The sequence below is a fragment of the Thermobia domestica genome, chromosome 9 (genome assembly GCF_964235325.1).
Source record: "Thermobia domestica chromosome 9, izTheDome1.hap1.1, whole genome shotgun sequence".
Lineage (NCBI taxonomy): Eukaryota > Metazoa > Arthropoda > Insecta > Zygentoma > Lepismatidae > Thermobia > Thermobia domestica.
The window spans coordinates 107840881-107858166 of NC_137462.1; the positions used below are offsets into that span (position 1 = coordinate 107840881).

At 36.6% G+C, this 17286-nt stretch overlaps 1 protein-coding gene across 5 annotated transcripts in view; it reads right to left on the reverse strand.

Annotated features, from left to right (window-relative positions):
* Window positions 1–9433: 9433 nt before the first annotated feature.
* Window positions 9434–17286, reverse strand: part of LOC145694916 (uncharacterized) — a 107560-nt gene continuing 99707 nt past the window's right edge. For all 5 annotated transcript variants that reach the window (XM_081771679.1, XM_081771681.1, XM_081771683.1 and 2 more), the window contains one exon: window positions 9434–10746. In XM_081771679.1, coding sequence (XP_081627805.1) covers window positions 10315–10746 — 432 coding nt within the window. In that variant the 3' untranslated portion in view covers window positions 9434–10314. The remainder of the gene's footprint in view (window positions 10747–17286) is intronic.

Sequence of the window (17286 nt, forward strand, 5' to 3'; positions counted from 1 at the left end):
ATAAGGGCGCGTTTCATAGGATATTCCCATGATTTTCGACGTTGATTTCCATTCCATATAGTTTCCCAGTGTCCACTATTTTGTCAATCATATCCTGTAGTCCTTCGTTTCTAGTTATAATAACCGTATCATCTGCATACCTGATCTTGTTAATAATCTGCCCTCCAATCTTGAAGTCTCAATTCCCATTAATGCTTCCTTCATTAACAGGTTAAGTGCCACACATATCGTAACAAAAACATCCAATATGGCCAAAATGTATTTTCTTCATTTCTGGTTTCTGTGTGTCCTGAGTAGTAATTTACTCATTGTAGGTAATTGTGCACTATAGGTACTATGTAATATCGATACTTTCTTCAGGTGATACGTTAGTTTCACGCGGTCCATGTAGACCGACGCCCTGAATAGGCCAAGTGGCTGCGTAAGACCAACATGTCATCACGCAAATTTTTAGCCGATTGTGTCCGGATTTTCCCGGGAAAATGCGAACGCAGTACGTTAGTAACAAGTTTGGTATTGTGGCAACTTCTGCACGCTTTCTTATACTTTTACTCCACGTGATTATTGCCTTGCTTCAGTTTTGAGTGACTTGAATATACAATTAGACATTTGGGTAATGTGCAAAGCACGATCTATTTTTGCCACTTTGCTAGAACCGTGTGACCACGTTGCACTCACAATTTCACAGGCCATGGCTGTTTTGTGTACTACTAGACCGATTACTATACAATGCAATAGGTTTTAATGTAAAAAGTGAGATCAGTGAATCACCACAGGCCATAAGCTAACAAGAGGTGGTGTGAGACTAACCTGGCACCACCGTAAGGAAATATTTCCGTAATATTGGTGGCCGTAAGGAAATATTTCATGTGAGACCAGTGTGGTCTCACACGGCACAACCTGTTAAACATTCACTGCAGATGTTGAATAATAGGGGCGACATACTACATCCTTGTCTGAGTCCTTTTCCAATCTCCACACTACTAGTTTCCTCTTGATTCAAACGCAACTTAACTTGTTATCCCATGTACAGGTTGCGAATGAGTCGTCGGTCTCTCCAGTTTACCCCGATTGTTTAAAGTATTATCAGACGGTTGGTCCAATTGACCAGGTCGAAAGCTTTTTGCCAGTCGATGAAGCATAAACACAACTCTTCCTTTAAGTCGTCAAGAACTCGTTCTAACATAATTCTCATTAACCCAATAGTATATTTGTTGTCTTTTCCCTTCCAGAATCCAAATTGATCTTCCCCCAACATCTATCTTACTTTCAAGCCACCTGTTCAGTATGTATGAAATGGCATTTCCAGTGCGGGAAATAACATTTCTTTGCTTGCTTTTTCTTGTGTAATGCAACCATTATAACATTAAGAAAATCTTCGACCATTCTCCACTCAGGTAGATCTTGTTAATAAGTGAAGTCAGTACCTTTATTGCATTATCTCCTAATCCCTTGAGTAAATCTGCTAATATGCCGTCGTCTCCACCGGCCTTCCTCCTTCACATGTATTTGATGGTTTGTACTACTTTTTTCATTCTACTGGGTCCTTTTTCATCATCATCTACCTCTGGTTAGATCGTTATATCTTTGGGCAGTTCTTCCGATCATATAGATCCTTTATGTATTCTTCCCAGATTCTAAGGATTTTTTGATGGTCAGTGATTAAATTACCTTGCTGATCTAAGATTCCAAACATGCGTATACTCTTGTTAGCCTTCCCTCCTAATTCTTGTGCTTTCTGGCACATCAGCCGCGCCGTTAAAATTCTATTATTTCTTCACATATCTGTTTCATGTACTTTTTTTTTTTTTTTTTTTTTTTTTTGGCTTTATCCGTCTCTCTTCCCAATTCGTTATTCAGCCTTCTGTATCATTCCGTAATTTTCGCCTCCATCGTGTGTTCTTCCATCTTAAAAGCATAGCTTCAGTTACTCATGGTTTTCTCAGTACTCTTTCCATCCTGCCAATGTTATTGTGGAGTGTGTCAAGTAGAGTATTTTAGAGTAGTCAACTTTTTCCCAACTATCTTCTACATTGCCGACCATAGAGCCCATTGAACAATATTTTTCTTCAATCTCTCTTTTTTGCACCATTGTCCCTACTTCTTAGTCACTGTAACTTCCATTTTCGATTTCCGCTTCCATCTTTCTTGATTAACTTTAAACTTGGACTTTCCGGGTTTGGACTTTCGCCACTAGGATATTGTGATCCTAATCAATGTCTGCTCCTGTTAGTGTCTTCACACTATTCCTGAAATGTTGCTTGACAAGAATGTAATCGATTTGGTAGTGTTCCTTATTTTCTGTACTTTTCAACAGCTTGTTTTTTCCTTAAACCACGTATTCGTCACCACTATATCATGTTCCCTACAGAAATCGATAAGTATTTGACTCCGTGCGTTTCTTCTACCTAGTCCAAATGGTCCCACTACTTTATTCGCAGCTCTTTCTGCTACTACGCTGTTCAAGTCTCCCATTTCTATGGCGTTGACCTTACCTCTTCCCTCCTGATGCAAAATGTAGCTAGAGCTCCTCCCTGGCTAAGCGGTTAGCATACGCGCCTTTGGCACGGGAGACCCGGGTTCGATTCCCGGCGGGAGCTCATGTGGTTCGGATTCCACGTTAATTAGTAGGTCCACGTCTCACATAGCCTCGCTGCTGAAAGGGACACTAAACTTAAATTGAACTCAACTCAACTTAGCAAAATGTAACTAATCTTGTTATATATTACTTCTACTTTATCCAGTGGCGGCGATACTGGCTTCGTGCCCCCCCCCCCGCAAAAACTGAGCAAAAGGCCATGTGTTACTCGAACTTCATTTACAATTTCTATATGCGTACTATTGTACTATTTTACATTGTTAACAGTATTACCACTATGACAACAACTACTACGAATAATAATAATAATAATAATAATAATAATAATAATAATAATAATAATAATAATAATAATAATAATAATAATAATAATAATACAGTGTAACCAGGGTTAACCGAACTAAAGTAGGGGGCTTAATTCGGATTTATTTATTTATTTGTGAAGTCATGGACATCTATTACCGGGCCTGTACTACAGTATTTTTTATTTATCTGAAATGTTTTGAAGATCAAATAACTTAAAAACTCTCTTTGTAGGCTATACTTACGTTCTTTATTAAATTTAAGGAGCTCCATAATCTAGTGGTTAGAGCGTTGGATTCATATCCACGTAATCCCGGATTCAATCCTCCGCTGGAGTACTCCAAATTTTTGGCATCTGCCCAGTGTCGTGAGGAAAACTGGGGAGTGATACGCTTGTTGGGAGAGGGTGACGCAATGGGCTGACCACCTGTTCGTCACTCAGGTGGTCGTAGGTCAATCAGTGGTTAACATATGGCGTTGACGCCGGCTCAGGACTTAAGGTCTGTTACGCCAGTGGTTCAGGTTTTAGTTTTTGTAAGTTAAATGAACATTTTTAAGACTACAGTACATCTATATGTAGTTAGTACTGTAATAGTTTATCTTTAAAGCATATGGATTAGGCATAGCCTAGCGCGACCCCGTCCTCTAGATTATTCCCGTGCAGTACAGTACATGTTTTTTTGGATTTACGATTTTGGATAATTCGGGTTTCGGTTATCCGGAATTATATTGTAACTACCTTCCACACAGAAGAAAAATTAATGTAGAATATTTTTGTGTACTAGCGTAAAATATAGTACTTTCATTGCCTAGAATAAAACGGAATGGAAACTCTTCTTGTATCATCACACCGGAACACGCAACACACAAACACACATAATAAAACTAAAGAGAGGTATTGTAAGCATCATTATCATTATATTTCACTTGGGATGGAATGGAACATTCAATTTTTAAAAAACTGTTTACACGATAACCTTCGGTTCTTCAGGAGCAAGAATTTGTCTATAATTTTATCCGTTTTTTTTTTTTGTTTTTTTGTTTTTCCATGTTCGATGCTCAAAATGGCAAGCGCACGCAATCTACTTTCTGTTACGGTGCTCTGTAAATAATTCTTGATAATTTTTAATTTTGAAAAACTTCTGTTTGTTACAGCAATTGTGAGAGGAAGTGTGAGGTACAGCTGTAAGTCAGTAGTCAAGTCCAGCAAACTACTCAAGAAGCAACTGTCTTCTTCAATTAACAAGTTGCATTGTCTCGAATTGTTTTCTTGGTATATATTTCCAGCGAACACAATAATTTATTGAAATACGCGATAATTTATTGTAATACACGGTAATTGTAGTCTAAGATACACGATAACGAAAATATGGCATAATAGACTAACATAACCAATATTGTAAGGATTCCCACATTACAACAAAAGCACATGTATGACGACACGTGCCATTATTTGCAAAAGCAGACGATACACTAAAGAGGAAGACAAGAAGGAAACCGAAAGGAGACGGACCACACGAAAGGATCCAAAGGAGAACGAACCACTCGAAGAGGACAAATAAAAGAGGGACCACGGAAGAACCCGGCATCAGTTTGACCACTGACCGACTAACCATTACCGAGGTCGTACTGGACTAAGGGTACACTTTCCTAAGCCCTATGTCGCACTGGACTAGGGATCCTAACTACAACTAAAAACCTCACGAGTCTGCCATGAGCTGAGGGGGTTTCCCATAAATCTCACCTATAACCTAGCAAGTGTTCTGAACGCTGAGGAGGCCATGAGCTGAAGGGGCACCCGCAAAACACCAATGTCATTCATCTGGTCAATTAGGAGAAAAAACACTATTAATTACTCTTTGAAAATTGAAGACATTGTACTTAGAAATTTTATAATAAAATTGGAGAAAGAGAAAAGACACGCCCGGACCGCTATTTGTCTCTACCTACAAAACATTTCAATATACAAATGTTACACTGGAAAATAAAATCTTTGGAAAATCGCAAAGATCAACCCAACATTCATGTTCACACTCATACCTTATTATTTAATTTTAATGATTACTTCATTATTTAATTTAGTGAAACTGTTAAAATTAGTTATAGGCTGAGGAGAAATACTTTCAAAATGCATTAAAATTATAGGGTAAATAACATGTAAAAGGTGACTTGGTGAGCGTACCTTGTAGAGTCCCCCTCAGGTCCGGGTCCCCCCGCGCCGCGGGGTCTGCGGGGCCCTTATCGCCGCCACTGACTTTATCGTAATTATAGTCAGTTGTTGTCATATACACTTGTATTATCACAATATCCATACAAATATCAAATGGTCACTGCAACATTTCACATTGGTTACGTTTCTTGCTATCGCATGCCTTAACACCACCCGAATACTATTTGTGTAATTTTAGGATACTATTTCACCTTTACCTGACCATCTCACTTCATTCAAGCCCACTATGTGTAGTTTATATTTATCCATTCCACTTTTAAATTTTCGAGTTTACCCGAACTTCGTAAAATTTGTACGTTCTAGGTTCCTACGTTGAAAGTTATTTTATCCTCTGATGATTCTTTCCAGATACCCGTAGATACGAACGTGGGAGTATTTTATCTCTGGAATGTTTTATCTCAGGAAGAACCAACATTCTATTTATTCTCCTCCTTTGTCTCTCCTGAATTCGACTTTAGGACAGTTTACCCTCCTAGGGACAAGAAACTGCCCTGACCTCCACCCGCTCATCGGCCCTCCGTGGAAGCTATTGGCACCTAGTAGAGATTGACTCCTTATTTCGGGAATCACTCAGTCCCCACCTACGTTAGCCGCCTAAGACGTTACGGCTTTCTACCGCGAGGATGTGTAAGTTGAGATTTGCTCTTCTTCTTAGGATGAGACTCGAAGGCATTCCTCAAACCTCTTGACTATTTTCAGAAAGTAATGGTTCTTTAGCGCACAATAAAATAAACTGATAAAAATAATTGAATTTATGTTCCTGTTACACCTCAAGATTTGTAGTTTGTTAGAAACTGATATGATCACCTCAAATAAAACGTAAAATTTTACAAAGGTTATAACAAAATATCACTACAAAAGAAAGGGTGTAACGATCTGCGGAGAACTGAATAACAACTTAATTTTATTTAAAATTGCTGGCATTTAATAATAATAATTACTATGTAGAATTTCAGTTCGTTAGTTGAATTAGAATGTAGTATACCTTTCATTACCGTGGCTTCATGAGATGTGGATCTACAGTTTAAGGTGGGATCCGAACAACCGAATGCATTCAAATTTCAAGCCCCTTTTACCGGGATTAGAAACGGGGCCGGAATCTTGTGCACCAAAGACGCGCTCGCTAGCCACCAGACCAGCTGGGAAGGCAGGTAGAATTTCTGATACAACAGTAGGATGATTCATAAATGTCTGCAAATTATGCCGCGAGGCTACAAATGATTTTATAACCTTACTAGCTGAACCTACTCTCTACACAGCGCATCATTCATATATGTGCATGAATCTCCTTGTCATTCCTCACATCATCTGTACATGTTCCTTTACAGACAGAAGTGAAGTACGTCTTGATAAAAATTGGCAAAGGGTACCATAAATGGGATGTTTTTTTTTTCAATATCTCGCACCGTTTGCAAGATTTGAGCCTACTTCCGGTTGGAGTTTGTAATTTATTTATGATCAGTATTTTCTTTCTTTTTGCATGCAGCATGTGATAAGCAAATACATTACACAATTAATTGTCAGTGATATGGTGTTCATTGGGCAAAACACTCCAAATAATAAAGATTGAACTTGCTGTTAAGAGTGGAGAAATGGTTATCCTTCGTTTTTCATTATCATTTGGCCATGAAACAAATGCCTGACAGGTTATACAATTATTGGATGTTGAAATGTATAATGTGCAGGATATGGTGCTTTAGCTTTTTTTCTTTTTTTTAATTTCAACACTTCCAGTGTATCCGTAAAAATGTAATAAAGAAATAATGGCCGTTTCTTTACATATTCAATTAGAACTGGACAATCTACACAAAATTTGCAATCGATCAGTGAAAACGTCATCTTTTTAGAGCTTGTAGTTTCCGAGATCTCATTGTCGAAAGGATTGGCCACAAACATATAGTTTAAAATAACTCCAAAGATGGCAGCACAATTCATTTGCATTGATTATGGAAAAGGCTTTTAAAATACAAAAGCTTTGAACGATAATTTAAAAAAATGAACTTTATATGAAAAAGGTCTACCCAAATAATTTATTTAAAGTACACGTAGTTTAAAATGTTTGTTTCTGTTAAACGTGAAATCACAAATAACCGTAAATCAAAGGTTTGAAATCATAGGTTATAGGTTGGAGCTCAGGCGCTTTTGTTGCTACTGTAGCATTTTAATAGATAGATAATTATAGTTGATGCATGTTTTCCAATGGATGTAAGGATGGTTAGCTGCTCCCTTGACGTTATAGTCAACTATATACACGTATTGAATATGAATTTGAGCAGTAAGAGATGATGGGAGGATAGTTGGGTACTATAAATCGTCTTTTTTTTTATAAAAAATCTTAAGGATGGTTGAGTAAGATTGTGGATGTTTTCTCAAGTAGAATAGAAGAAATCTTTGAACTAAAATTTTTTTTTGTATTGGATGAGTCGAGCTATTGCTTAAAATATATTACCGGTCGAAGGTTGTATGTATAACCAATGGGATCTGCCCATAAAAAATATATATACACCTGTCAACATATTTGCATTTACCCAGTGTTCATTTTTTTTTTTTTTTTTTTTTTTTTTTTTTACAACACACAGTACTTATTCATTTTTTAAAAATCTAATTGTGTAAGTTTGCAGAAAACGCTTGTTTACTTGTTGCAACCGCCGATTGTTAATCTTTTTCTGTCGCGTCATCTATTACTTGCCGGCTCTCTCTATTTCTCTGGTTTGCTTCCAATGGAAATCTCATGATACTTACCCCATTTATCGCTTTGTCTCCTCACTGGGCTTAGACAGCATATTGTTTAGGGGTTGCACTTCCGACTGAGTGTCATCCATCTAAGGCTGCCTCTCGCCGTACTTCTTGCCTTCTGTTCATGAGGATTTCAAGGGATGTAAATAAACGCTCGAAGCTGCATATCTATTAATTATCTACTTTCGGCGATCCTGTATTTTCTTTCTTGGTAGACATTTCAACCCTTCCTCCCCGCATCCTGTGTCTTTGATACCTGCTTGGACCGGAAACTTCACGCAAGTGGGTGTCTCGCTTTTCTGCTCCGTTTCTTAATGTGCCTTCTATGATTTTATTGGTCTGAAGTTTGTCTCGTGTTATACTTCCCCAAGCTTGAACTTATTGGGACATGGTACAGTTTTAAACGGGTGTATAGAAACAAGTTGTTAAAATTATAGCGCTTTCTCCTTGTGTTGGTTTCCAAGAAAACCAACAATTGTAGTAAATTGACCTCCGTAGGAATGTAATCTTAACCAATCCTCGCAATGGATGTCTCTTCGTATAATAAAACAAACTATGCCCCTTTTTTTCCTTGGAAATTTTAAGTCATTCTTGTTTCTTTTGAGAAAAAGAACGTGTTATTTAATGCGCATATATTTTACTGGATAATTTTCAGATTTGTTTTTTGAAAATATATTCTAATTATCTTAAAATATTAACATAGGAATTGTTTCATATTTGGATAACATCGAATATGAAATTTGAATAGAGCATAGCTTTTCAACACTAACACTATATGAAATGTAGACGTACATCTTACCGAAGGACCAAAATCGCATGAGAATGAGACTTGCCCTCAAGACCGAGAGAAGCATCTATTGATTGAGACCAGGGAAGGATCGGGGGGGGGGGGGTCCCAGAAGAGGAAACTATTTTTCATATATAAATAAAATCAATCCCAAAGTTTGGAGCCCTTAGAAGTATGAAAACCCACCGCCCCCCAGAAGTCGGTCCTGGATCCGCCCCTGATTGAGACAATACCGAGAACAAGACTGTGATTTTAGAACAGAGACCAAGAAAGCTACTTGTCAATCGAGACACGAGAAACACTTTTAGAGAATCGAGACAAAATGATAGAACATGGTCCTGTGGAAAAGGCTAGTTGGAATGCGTTTATATACTCATGATACATACGTAATTGGGTTATTAATAGATGAAATACGTTTCTTTAAAATTCTCTGGGGAAAATCACTGAGAATTACATGGTTCACCTGCCATCTGTGAACTATATACTCTAGTTTGTAGATTATTAACATTATTATACAACATTGTAGATTGTATTATAGATCATTTGTAAGGTGCTAGAATTTTGTTGTATCTGCCTTTTGGAAAAAACTTGTTTTTTGATCTCCCCTCGGAAATGCTCTATATTTGCAGACTGATATCCCTAACATTTGAACTAACATTCATTAATTTTCAACAGAATAGAAGGATCCTTGAATTCAATATTACCATTCCTCAGTGGTACTTCCAGGTTTAAGGAAATATGGAAAATAATTTTTTAAAAAAGAAAGAAAAAACTAATGTTAATTCTCACATGAAAAACGTTTTTATTCGTTTTCTTTTTTTCTTACATATCAGTAATTTTTTCGACAAAAATAAAAATACAATCTATATTTTCATCTTACTAAATGAAAGAAATTATTACATCATAAAAGGGGAAAGAAGAATTAAGGGAATTTGTTTAATTCCCTAGGTATAAAGTCAATTATCTACTCATAAAACAAAGAAGGTTGGTTTGGCCGTCTTTGATAACGATATTAAAGCACTGTTACATCAGCTATTAATGGCTTCTTTATAAATCTTATAGGTATTTTATTTACATATTTATTTTTTTTATACGTTCAATCTAATAGCTATAGGCATACAGCTTAATGTTAACTTAAAAGAGCAAAATACAATATTCATTTCTGTACATTTCTCATAAAAATAGTGAAAAAGACTAGTTTTCTTCTCTTCGCTTTATCTTGTTTGCACGCTATAAAAAAAAAAAGGGGGGGGGGATCGCTAGCAAACAGCCTTGAATATGCAAAATCATTTACTATGATGCTATATTTGAATAATTACACATTGTGCATTGGATTCTTATATTTCATCTAAATTGTACTATACAATGTCTTATAAAAGTTCACCATGAAACATACTGTTTTGAATTCATACTTTTAAAGTCTTTTATTATCTGATGATCCACATACTTTTATAATCATGAACAAGGACAGACTTTGTATTGTTGGAGGAAGAAGAAGAAGAAAGTAATTTCCACTTGGTATCTTTGTACGCCACTTATACATCAGAAAAGATAAACAAAATGAAAACACATGAAATATCGTTTCCAAGCCGTATATACTGATTTACACACGCAATCACACTTGGTCATACAAAATCCAACTTATCGCACCTCACAAACTCAAGTTTCTTGATCAGATATGGTTTCTCGCCAAGTTGCATGAAATGGGACTTTCTGAATCTGAACTTTTGTATTAGGCAATGACTGTGTTAAGAGTCTATACAAGGTTTGTAGTGGAACGAAATCTACTCGCACTGTGTCCCCGTCATTGGTCAGAATATCTCGACTATCTTTACCACTACTTTTAATAGGTTTCTCATCTTCCCCCAGATCTATTGCACCAGACTCCAAAACAATGGGCAAGGGTTTCATGACAGGTATGCACTCTTTTGCTTTTGAACCACTGTATTTACTCTTCTCATCAAGTTCACTTGTGCCTGCCATGAACAGCTGAGTAACACGGAGAATTTCGTACGTGATCCCCCAAACGAAGTTGTTCAGCGATCTCAAATACATCACACCACGTAATATCAATTGATTACTTGTAGCAGACTGCAAAAAGAAACAAAACAGAGTAAGAACAAGATTTCCTTAAACAATTTAAAGTAACACTAATTTTAGAGTTTAACTAACAGTAAAATAAAGCTATTTTGTAAATGTCCAATTGGATATCTATCTCCACTAAGCATCTAGCTTCTTTACACTATAGGAAGTCAAATTTCAAGATCATTTTCTAAAACGCTCCAGGATTAAGACCCGAAAATAAATGAATATTAACATTCCAATCAAGTGAATATTTGATACTAGAAGTTCATTGAAGTTCTGCGTCCCGTTTCACCAGCGAGGCCATATGAGAGGTACACCTACAGCTTAAGGTGCAATCTGAACTACCAGAGAGCGTTCAATGTTCTCCCAGGGTAATTGAACTCGGATCCAAATCTAGCATGCTAGCCGCTAGACCAGTGCGCGAGAGCATTTCGACACTAGTATTTCTACTATTGTGTATTTCAAATGATAAGCGGCATGCCTTTGAGTTGGCTTCACGCGGCGTCCAATTGGCTTTGAGCGGTTTTGACAATTCGCGACAAGCAGTTCTGCACGCTGACTTCTCGCGCTACTGCGAATCTTGACAATACCAGAGGCGCTTATTAGAAATATTGTATTAGCACATTAACTGCTCCCTTTACGAAGTAGAGAAAAGAATTACGAACACATACGTGGAAACTACATCTTTTTATGACAACTGGTTGTCATGATACACACTTTTAAAGGTTTCCATATAAAACAATTAGTAAAACGAGCGTTGAGTCCCGCGTCTAATTTCCAGTGGATTTTTCTTCAAGTGGAAATGGAACTCAACTTTTATTATAAGATAATCAGGGGGAGGAAAGCTTTTCACACATTAAAAAAATCCGCTCTATACACAAATGACCTCTTTTAGATTATGAAACAATTTTAACTCACCATGTATACTATACACGTATTATGTTTTCACGATGCTACCTTATCAAAAAGACGGATCTTGACAGTGCTGAAGTTGAAAACCGGATAGCAAGAGATGAATGAATAAGCTATTCATAAGAAAACAAATGCTCTTTATAGCAGTCTGTTTATCTGACTGTGTTTATGTAGGTTAAAATACTAAAGGAGGAAAAAAAACTCGAAAAAATATCAACTCAGATATCATTATGCAATAATATAGTAGTGAGTTCACAGTGCACCCAGTTAGGGAAATGAGAATACAAAGCATGTGATTAATTTTAGTTGTTTTAATTAGGTACAGAAATCGTATTGATGATGATTTTTTTTTTTAATTTTCATATTTCATTATAAACGTCCCTCATTTGCATTAACTGTTAAGTAAGTTTATTAAACATATACAACACAAACCTCATTTTGGAGCTGGAAATAGTTTGGAAAGACAGGGCCCCCTTTTTCCCCGTGGCTACACACCTTTGCAATCTGATTCTTATATATATATATATATATATATATACGCCTAACATCGTAAGAACAAAGTATGGGAACTTCGTATTGTTTTGAAATTTACTTCAAGATAACTGTTTCTTATTCGACAGAAGAAACGCAGTATGGTTTCTGTTTCTTTTTTCTTTCACGTTCCACCCACTCCCTTATTATGTGCGACTTTTAACACCCTCTTTTCTCCTCTATAAGGGATTCAAAAGCATCAGGCGTCTGAATGGTGTCATAAGTTATCGTAACTCAAAACAAACTCGAGCATATCGAGTTGCTTAGGAATCAGACGAATTGCTTTCGTGACTCCTACACCTAGCCCTAGCGTGTTATTTGTTATGAAAACGGATAAGGAAACAAGGGGGCTAGTTGTGTAGGAACGTAACTTCTCTTCTAGCATAGAGAGAATTCATCAGTGTCTCGATTGCTTTCTTTCGTGGTAGTTCGTTTGTTCTCCAAAATTATAATTGGCAATGTTTTTAAGCAAACCGAGTACTGCGCGGAGTTTTCTTTTCTTTCTTTTTTTTCTTTTAAGTGCAACGAAGTCAAGCTCGAAGTATTATTTGTGTGTGTGTGTGTGTGTGTGTGTGTTTACAGCTTTTGGAACCCATAATGATAAATTTACAAGACTCAGATTCAGACAATGACAAAATATTAACTGACATAGATGATAGTCAAAGTAGTGTTGAAGACAGTGTTTAGCATTTCCACTGGAAAAATTAACAAGTAATTTAGTTGCTATATATACTTCTAGGATGCACAATCAAAATTCTTGAGTTTGCTGGAATCGTACATTTACATTGTGAATAATATTGCAAATGTATGTGTCAATCTCAACTGGAGGAAGAGCGAGAGGAGAAAGGGGAGTCCGAAATCCGGCAACACCGCGCGGAATATCGCGCACCATTGGCTACTGCCCGTGATACTTTACATCTGAAACACACAGTAGTTTCTCTTCGTGGAATGCAGGTGTGCAGAAATTTTCAACAAGAAAAATATACTTGCTTCTTTACTTATAATAAATACATAATATAAAGTAACAATAATAAAAAAAACGTGAATCTGTGATGTACCTGCAATCATGTTACAGGAACTGTGGCGCTCACCTCGTAATGAAAAACAATTCCAAACTTTTTTCTAACGGAAACAAAAATTATTAATTCTTTGTCGGGTACAAGAACTAATCTTCCAAGAACATAATACCAGGGCAGTGTTTACATCATATTTGAGCGATTTTTGAAACAATTTCTTTGTTTTTGATCTTTAAAATCACCGAAACTTAACCGACTCATTAACGAAAACCAGGTCAGACTTGAACAAAATGACAGATGCGCATTTTAAAATCTGAACTGTAATTATTTCTACATATGTTAAATTTCAAGATTCTAGATTGACTTTATAGAAAAACAGATCATTCGAAATATGGGAAAAGTCGACCACGAGAAAACACCATCCACATGTGCTAGATTTGCATTACAATTGCATAGAAATAAACCACGCTTTTTAAATGCTGTTTCTATGATCACTGATTACTTACATGAGTAATGATTGTATCTGAGCAATTGAAATGCAAAGCTAGCTTGTATTGGTCACCTAGCATAAGTTGGTGCGTATTTTTCGTACTCATCTTCGTTTACGCACATACCCACTATTACTAATGCGCTGTTTCCTATGAACGAATCCTGGTCTTGGCTCTCCTGCTTCACCCTCATCTGAACCGTAATAGATGCGAGAATAACTTGTAGTGAGCACCTTCCTAAATTTGCGTGGGTATCGGACGTGTGACTTTCATTATATATAACTATGTATGCATCTGTATTATAAAAATTGACAGCACTCTAGTAAACGGCGGGTAAGCTTTTACGCTGTTTGAATGGAATTAAAAAAAAAAGTAAGTCGTATTTATAGACAACGTTTATGCCCTATTAAAGTTAACTTGCAAATGAAATACAACGTTGCCTACAAAATACAATTCTAGAAAGTACTAAGAATCGATTTTTAAAAAGGGGACGGTATATTTATTTTTCGTGGGACCTCTATTCTAAATCTACACCATCACATGTAAATCTACATACTAGATAACCTGTTTATTCGTTTTGTGAGTTACCACAATTAGCCTAAAAATTAATTTTAAAAAATGTATCCTTAAACTACACCGTTTTTTCACTACATTTTTGTATTCCAATAAAAATTTCGTGAAAATTTCTTTCGTTTTTGTATGTGGCATACATTTTATCTTTGTAGTTGCTGAGTGTGATGTTAATGCTTTATCAGAGTAGAACTGAGCTTCGGAGCGTTACCATATAGGCTATATACATTTGGCAAAATTTAAGCTTCGCGCCAGATGTGGCTAGACCAACCAATACTTAGGGTTAACAGTACCTATGATATCTTTGAGGGAAACATGCAATGCACAATCAAAGGGAAGCTTAAGGTATCCCTTAGGAACGGTTCGCTAGGGGTTCCTTACGGAATTGACAACGCATATGGCCCTCAGGTGTATGTTTCTTTCTGCGTCCACTATGGCCTGTTGCTAGAATAAAGTAAAAGACTCATTAGACCAGATTATTATTAAGTATTCTGCCTGTTGGTAGGTCCTGGAACTAATGTTTTCTCTCTCTCTCTCTCTCTCTCTCACATTCGGGCCTGGAAATGTTTCTTCCACGTTTCTCGATCTTCAGCTTCCTCTTTTAACTCCTAATATTTTTTATTTTATTTTTCAAATCATGATCAGTTGGTTCTTTTTCTTCCTTCTGTAATGGTATTAAGATGTGTCCAACCCAATACGTCTTCCTACGGAGAATCCTGGCTAAAAGCGCCCTCTTCCTTCCTACCCGTTTTAAAACTTCTTCATTTGTTACTCTCTTTCTATTAATTTTATTCTCCTGATCTTCCTTCAACACTATACATTTCGAAGTTCTCTAAATATTGCTTCTCTAACTTCCGTAATGCAAAAGTCTCTGAACCATACAGCCCAAAACTCCATACACAGCACTTGACCAGCTTCTTCTTTAGGCTATATTACGCGATTCTAATTATCGGTGGTTCGCTCTGCATGTTTCCAGCATCATTTTCGTTCCGCTAAAGTGTTGTTGGAGGTGATCAGAGGTTTGGGCATTGCAATCCGACAACGGATATTCAGATTATGCAGCTTGTGTCAGACTTTGACTGTCATGGAAGGCTTCTCCAGGTGCTGATCAACTTCTTCAGACACTTTTGCAGCATTTGCTTACGGATTTTGATAACAATCCTCTTCAATGCCTAGCAGAGGTACGGGAGAGGGAATAAGGACATGAAAAGCTTCGAGCTTTCTGCTTCAGGAACTTCCTTTATAGTCTGTAGATCTGCACGTTGCGAATGGGAAGCACACATGCCTAAATTCATTAATTTTCAATTTATTAACTTTTTTTTTTTTTTTAATGAACCTCTCATTTCTTTTTAAAATATAGGCATAAGCATACACTTAGTACAAAAAAATAATGAAAAGAGTTATCTTTCTGTTCACAGAAGCAATTTTCTTTGCCCGCTAGCGCCGACAACATCAATCACTTTCTCAACATTACGTGATAGGTGGAAATGGGTCGATAGGAGCGCAAACCCTGTAAGCTGCTCCCCACATATTCTGTTTCGGAAATACGATTTGATTCTTTTTATAGAACAAAACGGTTTCTCCACCAACGCGGTTGAAACAGGTAAGCAAGCTAAGATCTTGAGTAGTTTGCTGATAGTACGAAAGAAGGCTGGATTAAAGGCACCGGGCACACCCATAATTTCGAGATATTTATTTATTTCATGATCCCATTTTCCTCACCACATGCTATACTCATCCTTTATAACGGATTCTGACGAAAATTTAAGCCCAATAATTCTTAAGTTTTAACAGATCTTTTAGTTTTCTTTCATCAGCATGTCTTGGCAAAAGTATGTCTAGAGAACATAACACTTCCTTGTCATAAAACCTCGTTTTACGACTGCAAATTAAATATTCCAAGCACGTTACAAAGACTGCTCTTCCAAAATACTCTTACGGAAAATTGCTTCGTGGATTTTGATCTTTTCGGTTGTTTATCCGTCACTCGAAGGGAAAGAATTTCACTCTCAAGGATTTTCTTTCCTAGTTTAGAGCAAGTATCACCAAACTTGTTTCAAATAGAAGCTCGCACTACTTAAAAATACCCCCTTCTCTCGTTTAAACTATCGACCTAATAGCGACCGAAATTCGTTTCTCAATACAGATAAATAATAAGGTCTTTGTCACTCGCTTAGTACAAAGCGCTGCTTGTCACCCGAAGACACGTTTCTGAATACCGCTGAAAATGCTTTTTGATCGTATACTTACGTTGGAACTTCAGTATTGAGTGAGAGTTCGTTATCTTGGATTTTATTTGTTACTGTGTTATTTACTTCCAAATATTAAGAGTTGATAATAAATAAGAATAGGACTGCTTAGCAAAGCACTTCACATTGAGACTCAGTGTTCAAAACAAAAGTGTTCAAATATGCAGACATATACTCACTGTTCAAAACATTCAATATTAAGTACAATCTCGTCTGGTACAGCTTTTAAAAACTGAGTACAAGTATGTTCTTAATGTGAGGACAGTCTAGATTCTAAACAGTCTAGTCTAGATTTCTAAACAGTCCTTCCCCTTACGTACTATCATATCTAACATTTGAAAGTGAATAACTCAGCACCTAACAAAAATCAAAAATCATGCACTCACATTCGACATTCAAGATTCAAACTTAAATATATTGGTCTAATAAAACACTGAAGACATATAGATTTCGTGTTATTACACCGAAATAGTACCAAAGAAAACAAGACATAAATTACATGTCAGAGAAAAATTTTAACTTATGCTCAATGATACTGAGTAAGTACAAGTTAATATCTTTATTCAACCGATTCAGGATCATAGTATTCCTCAAACAAATTTAATTTTTTATTCATTCATATTGCTTGCCGAATTCCGAATATCATAATCATCATTTTCACTCTAATCATTAGCAAACACTAACTGTCTCAACCTCCCAACTACTGTCCTGTCTAGAAGGGATTCACGGTTTGCTCGCGTATTTTGACCCTACTCGCTCAAATTTGCCGGAGGAGGTGGC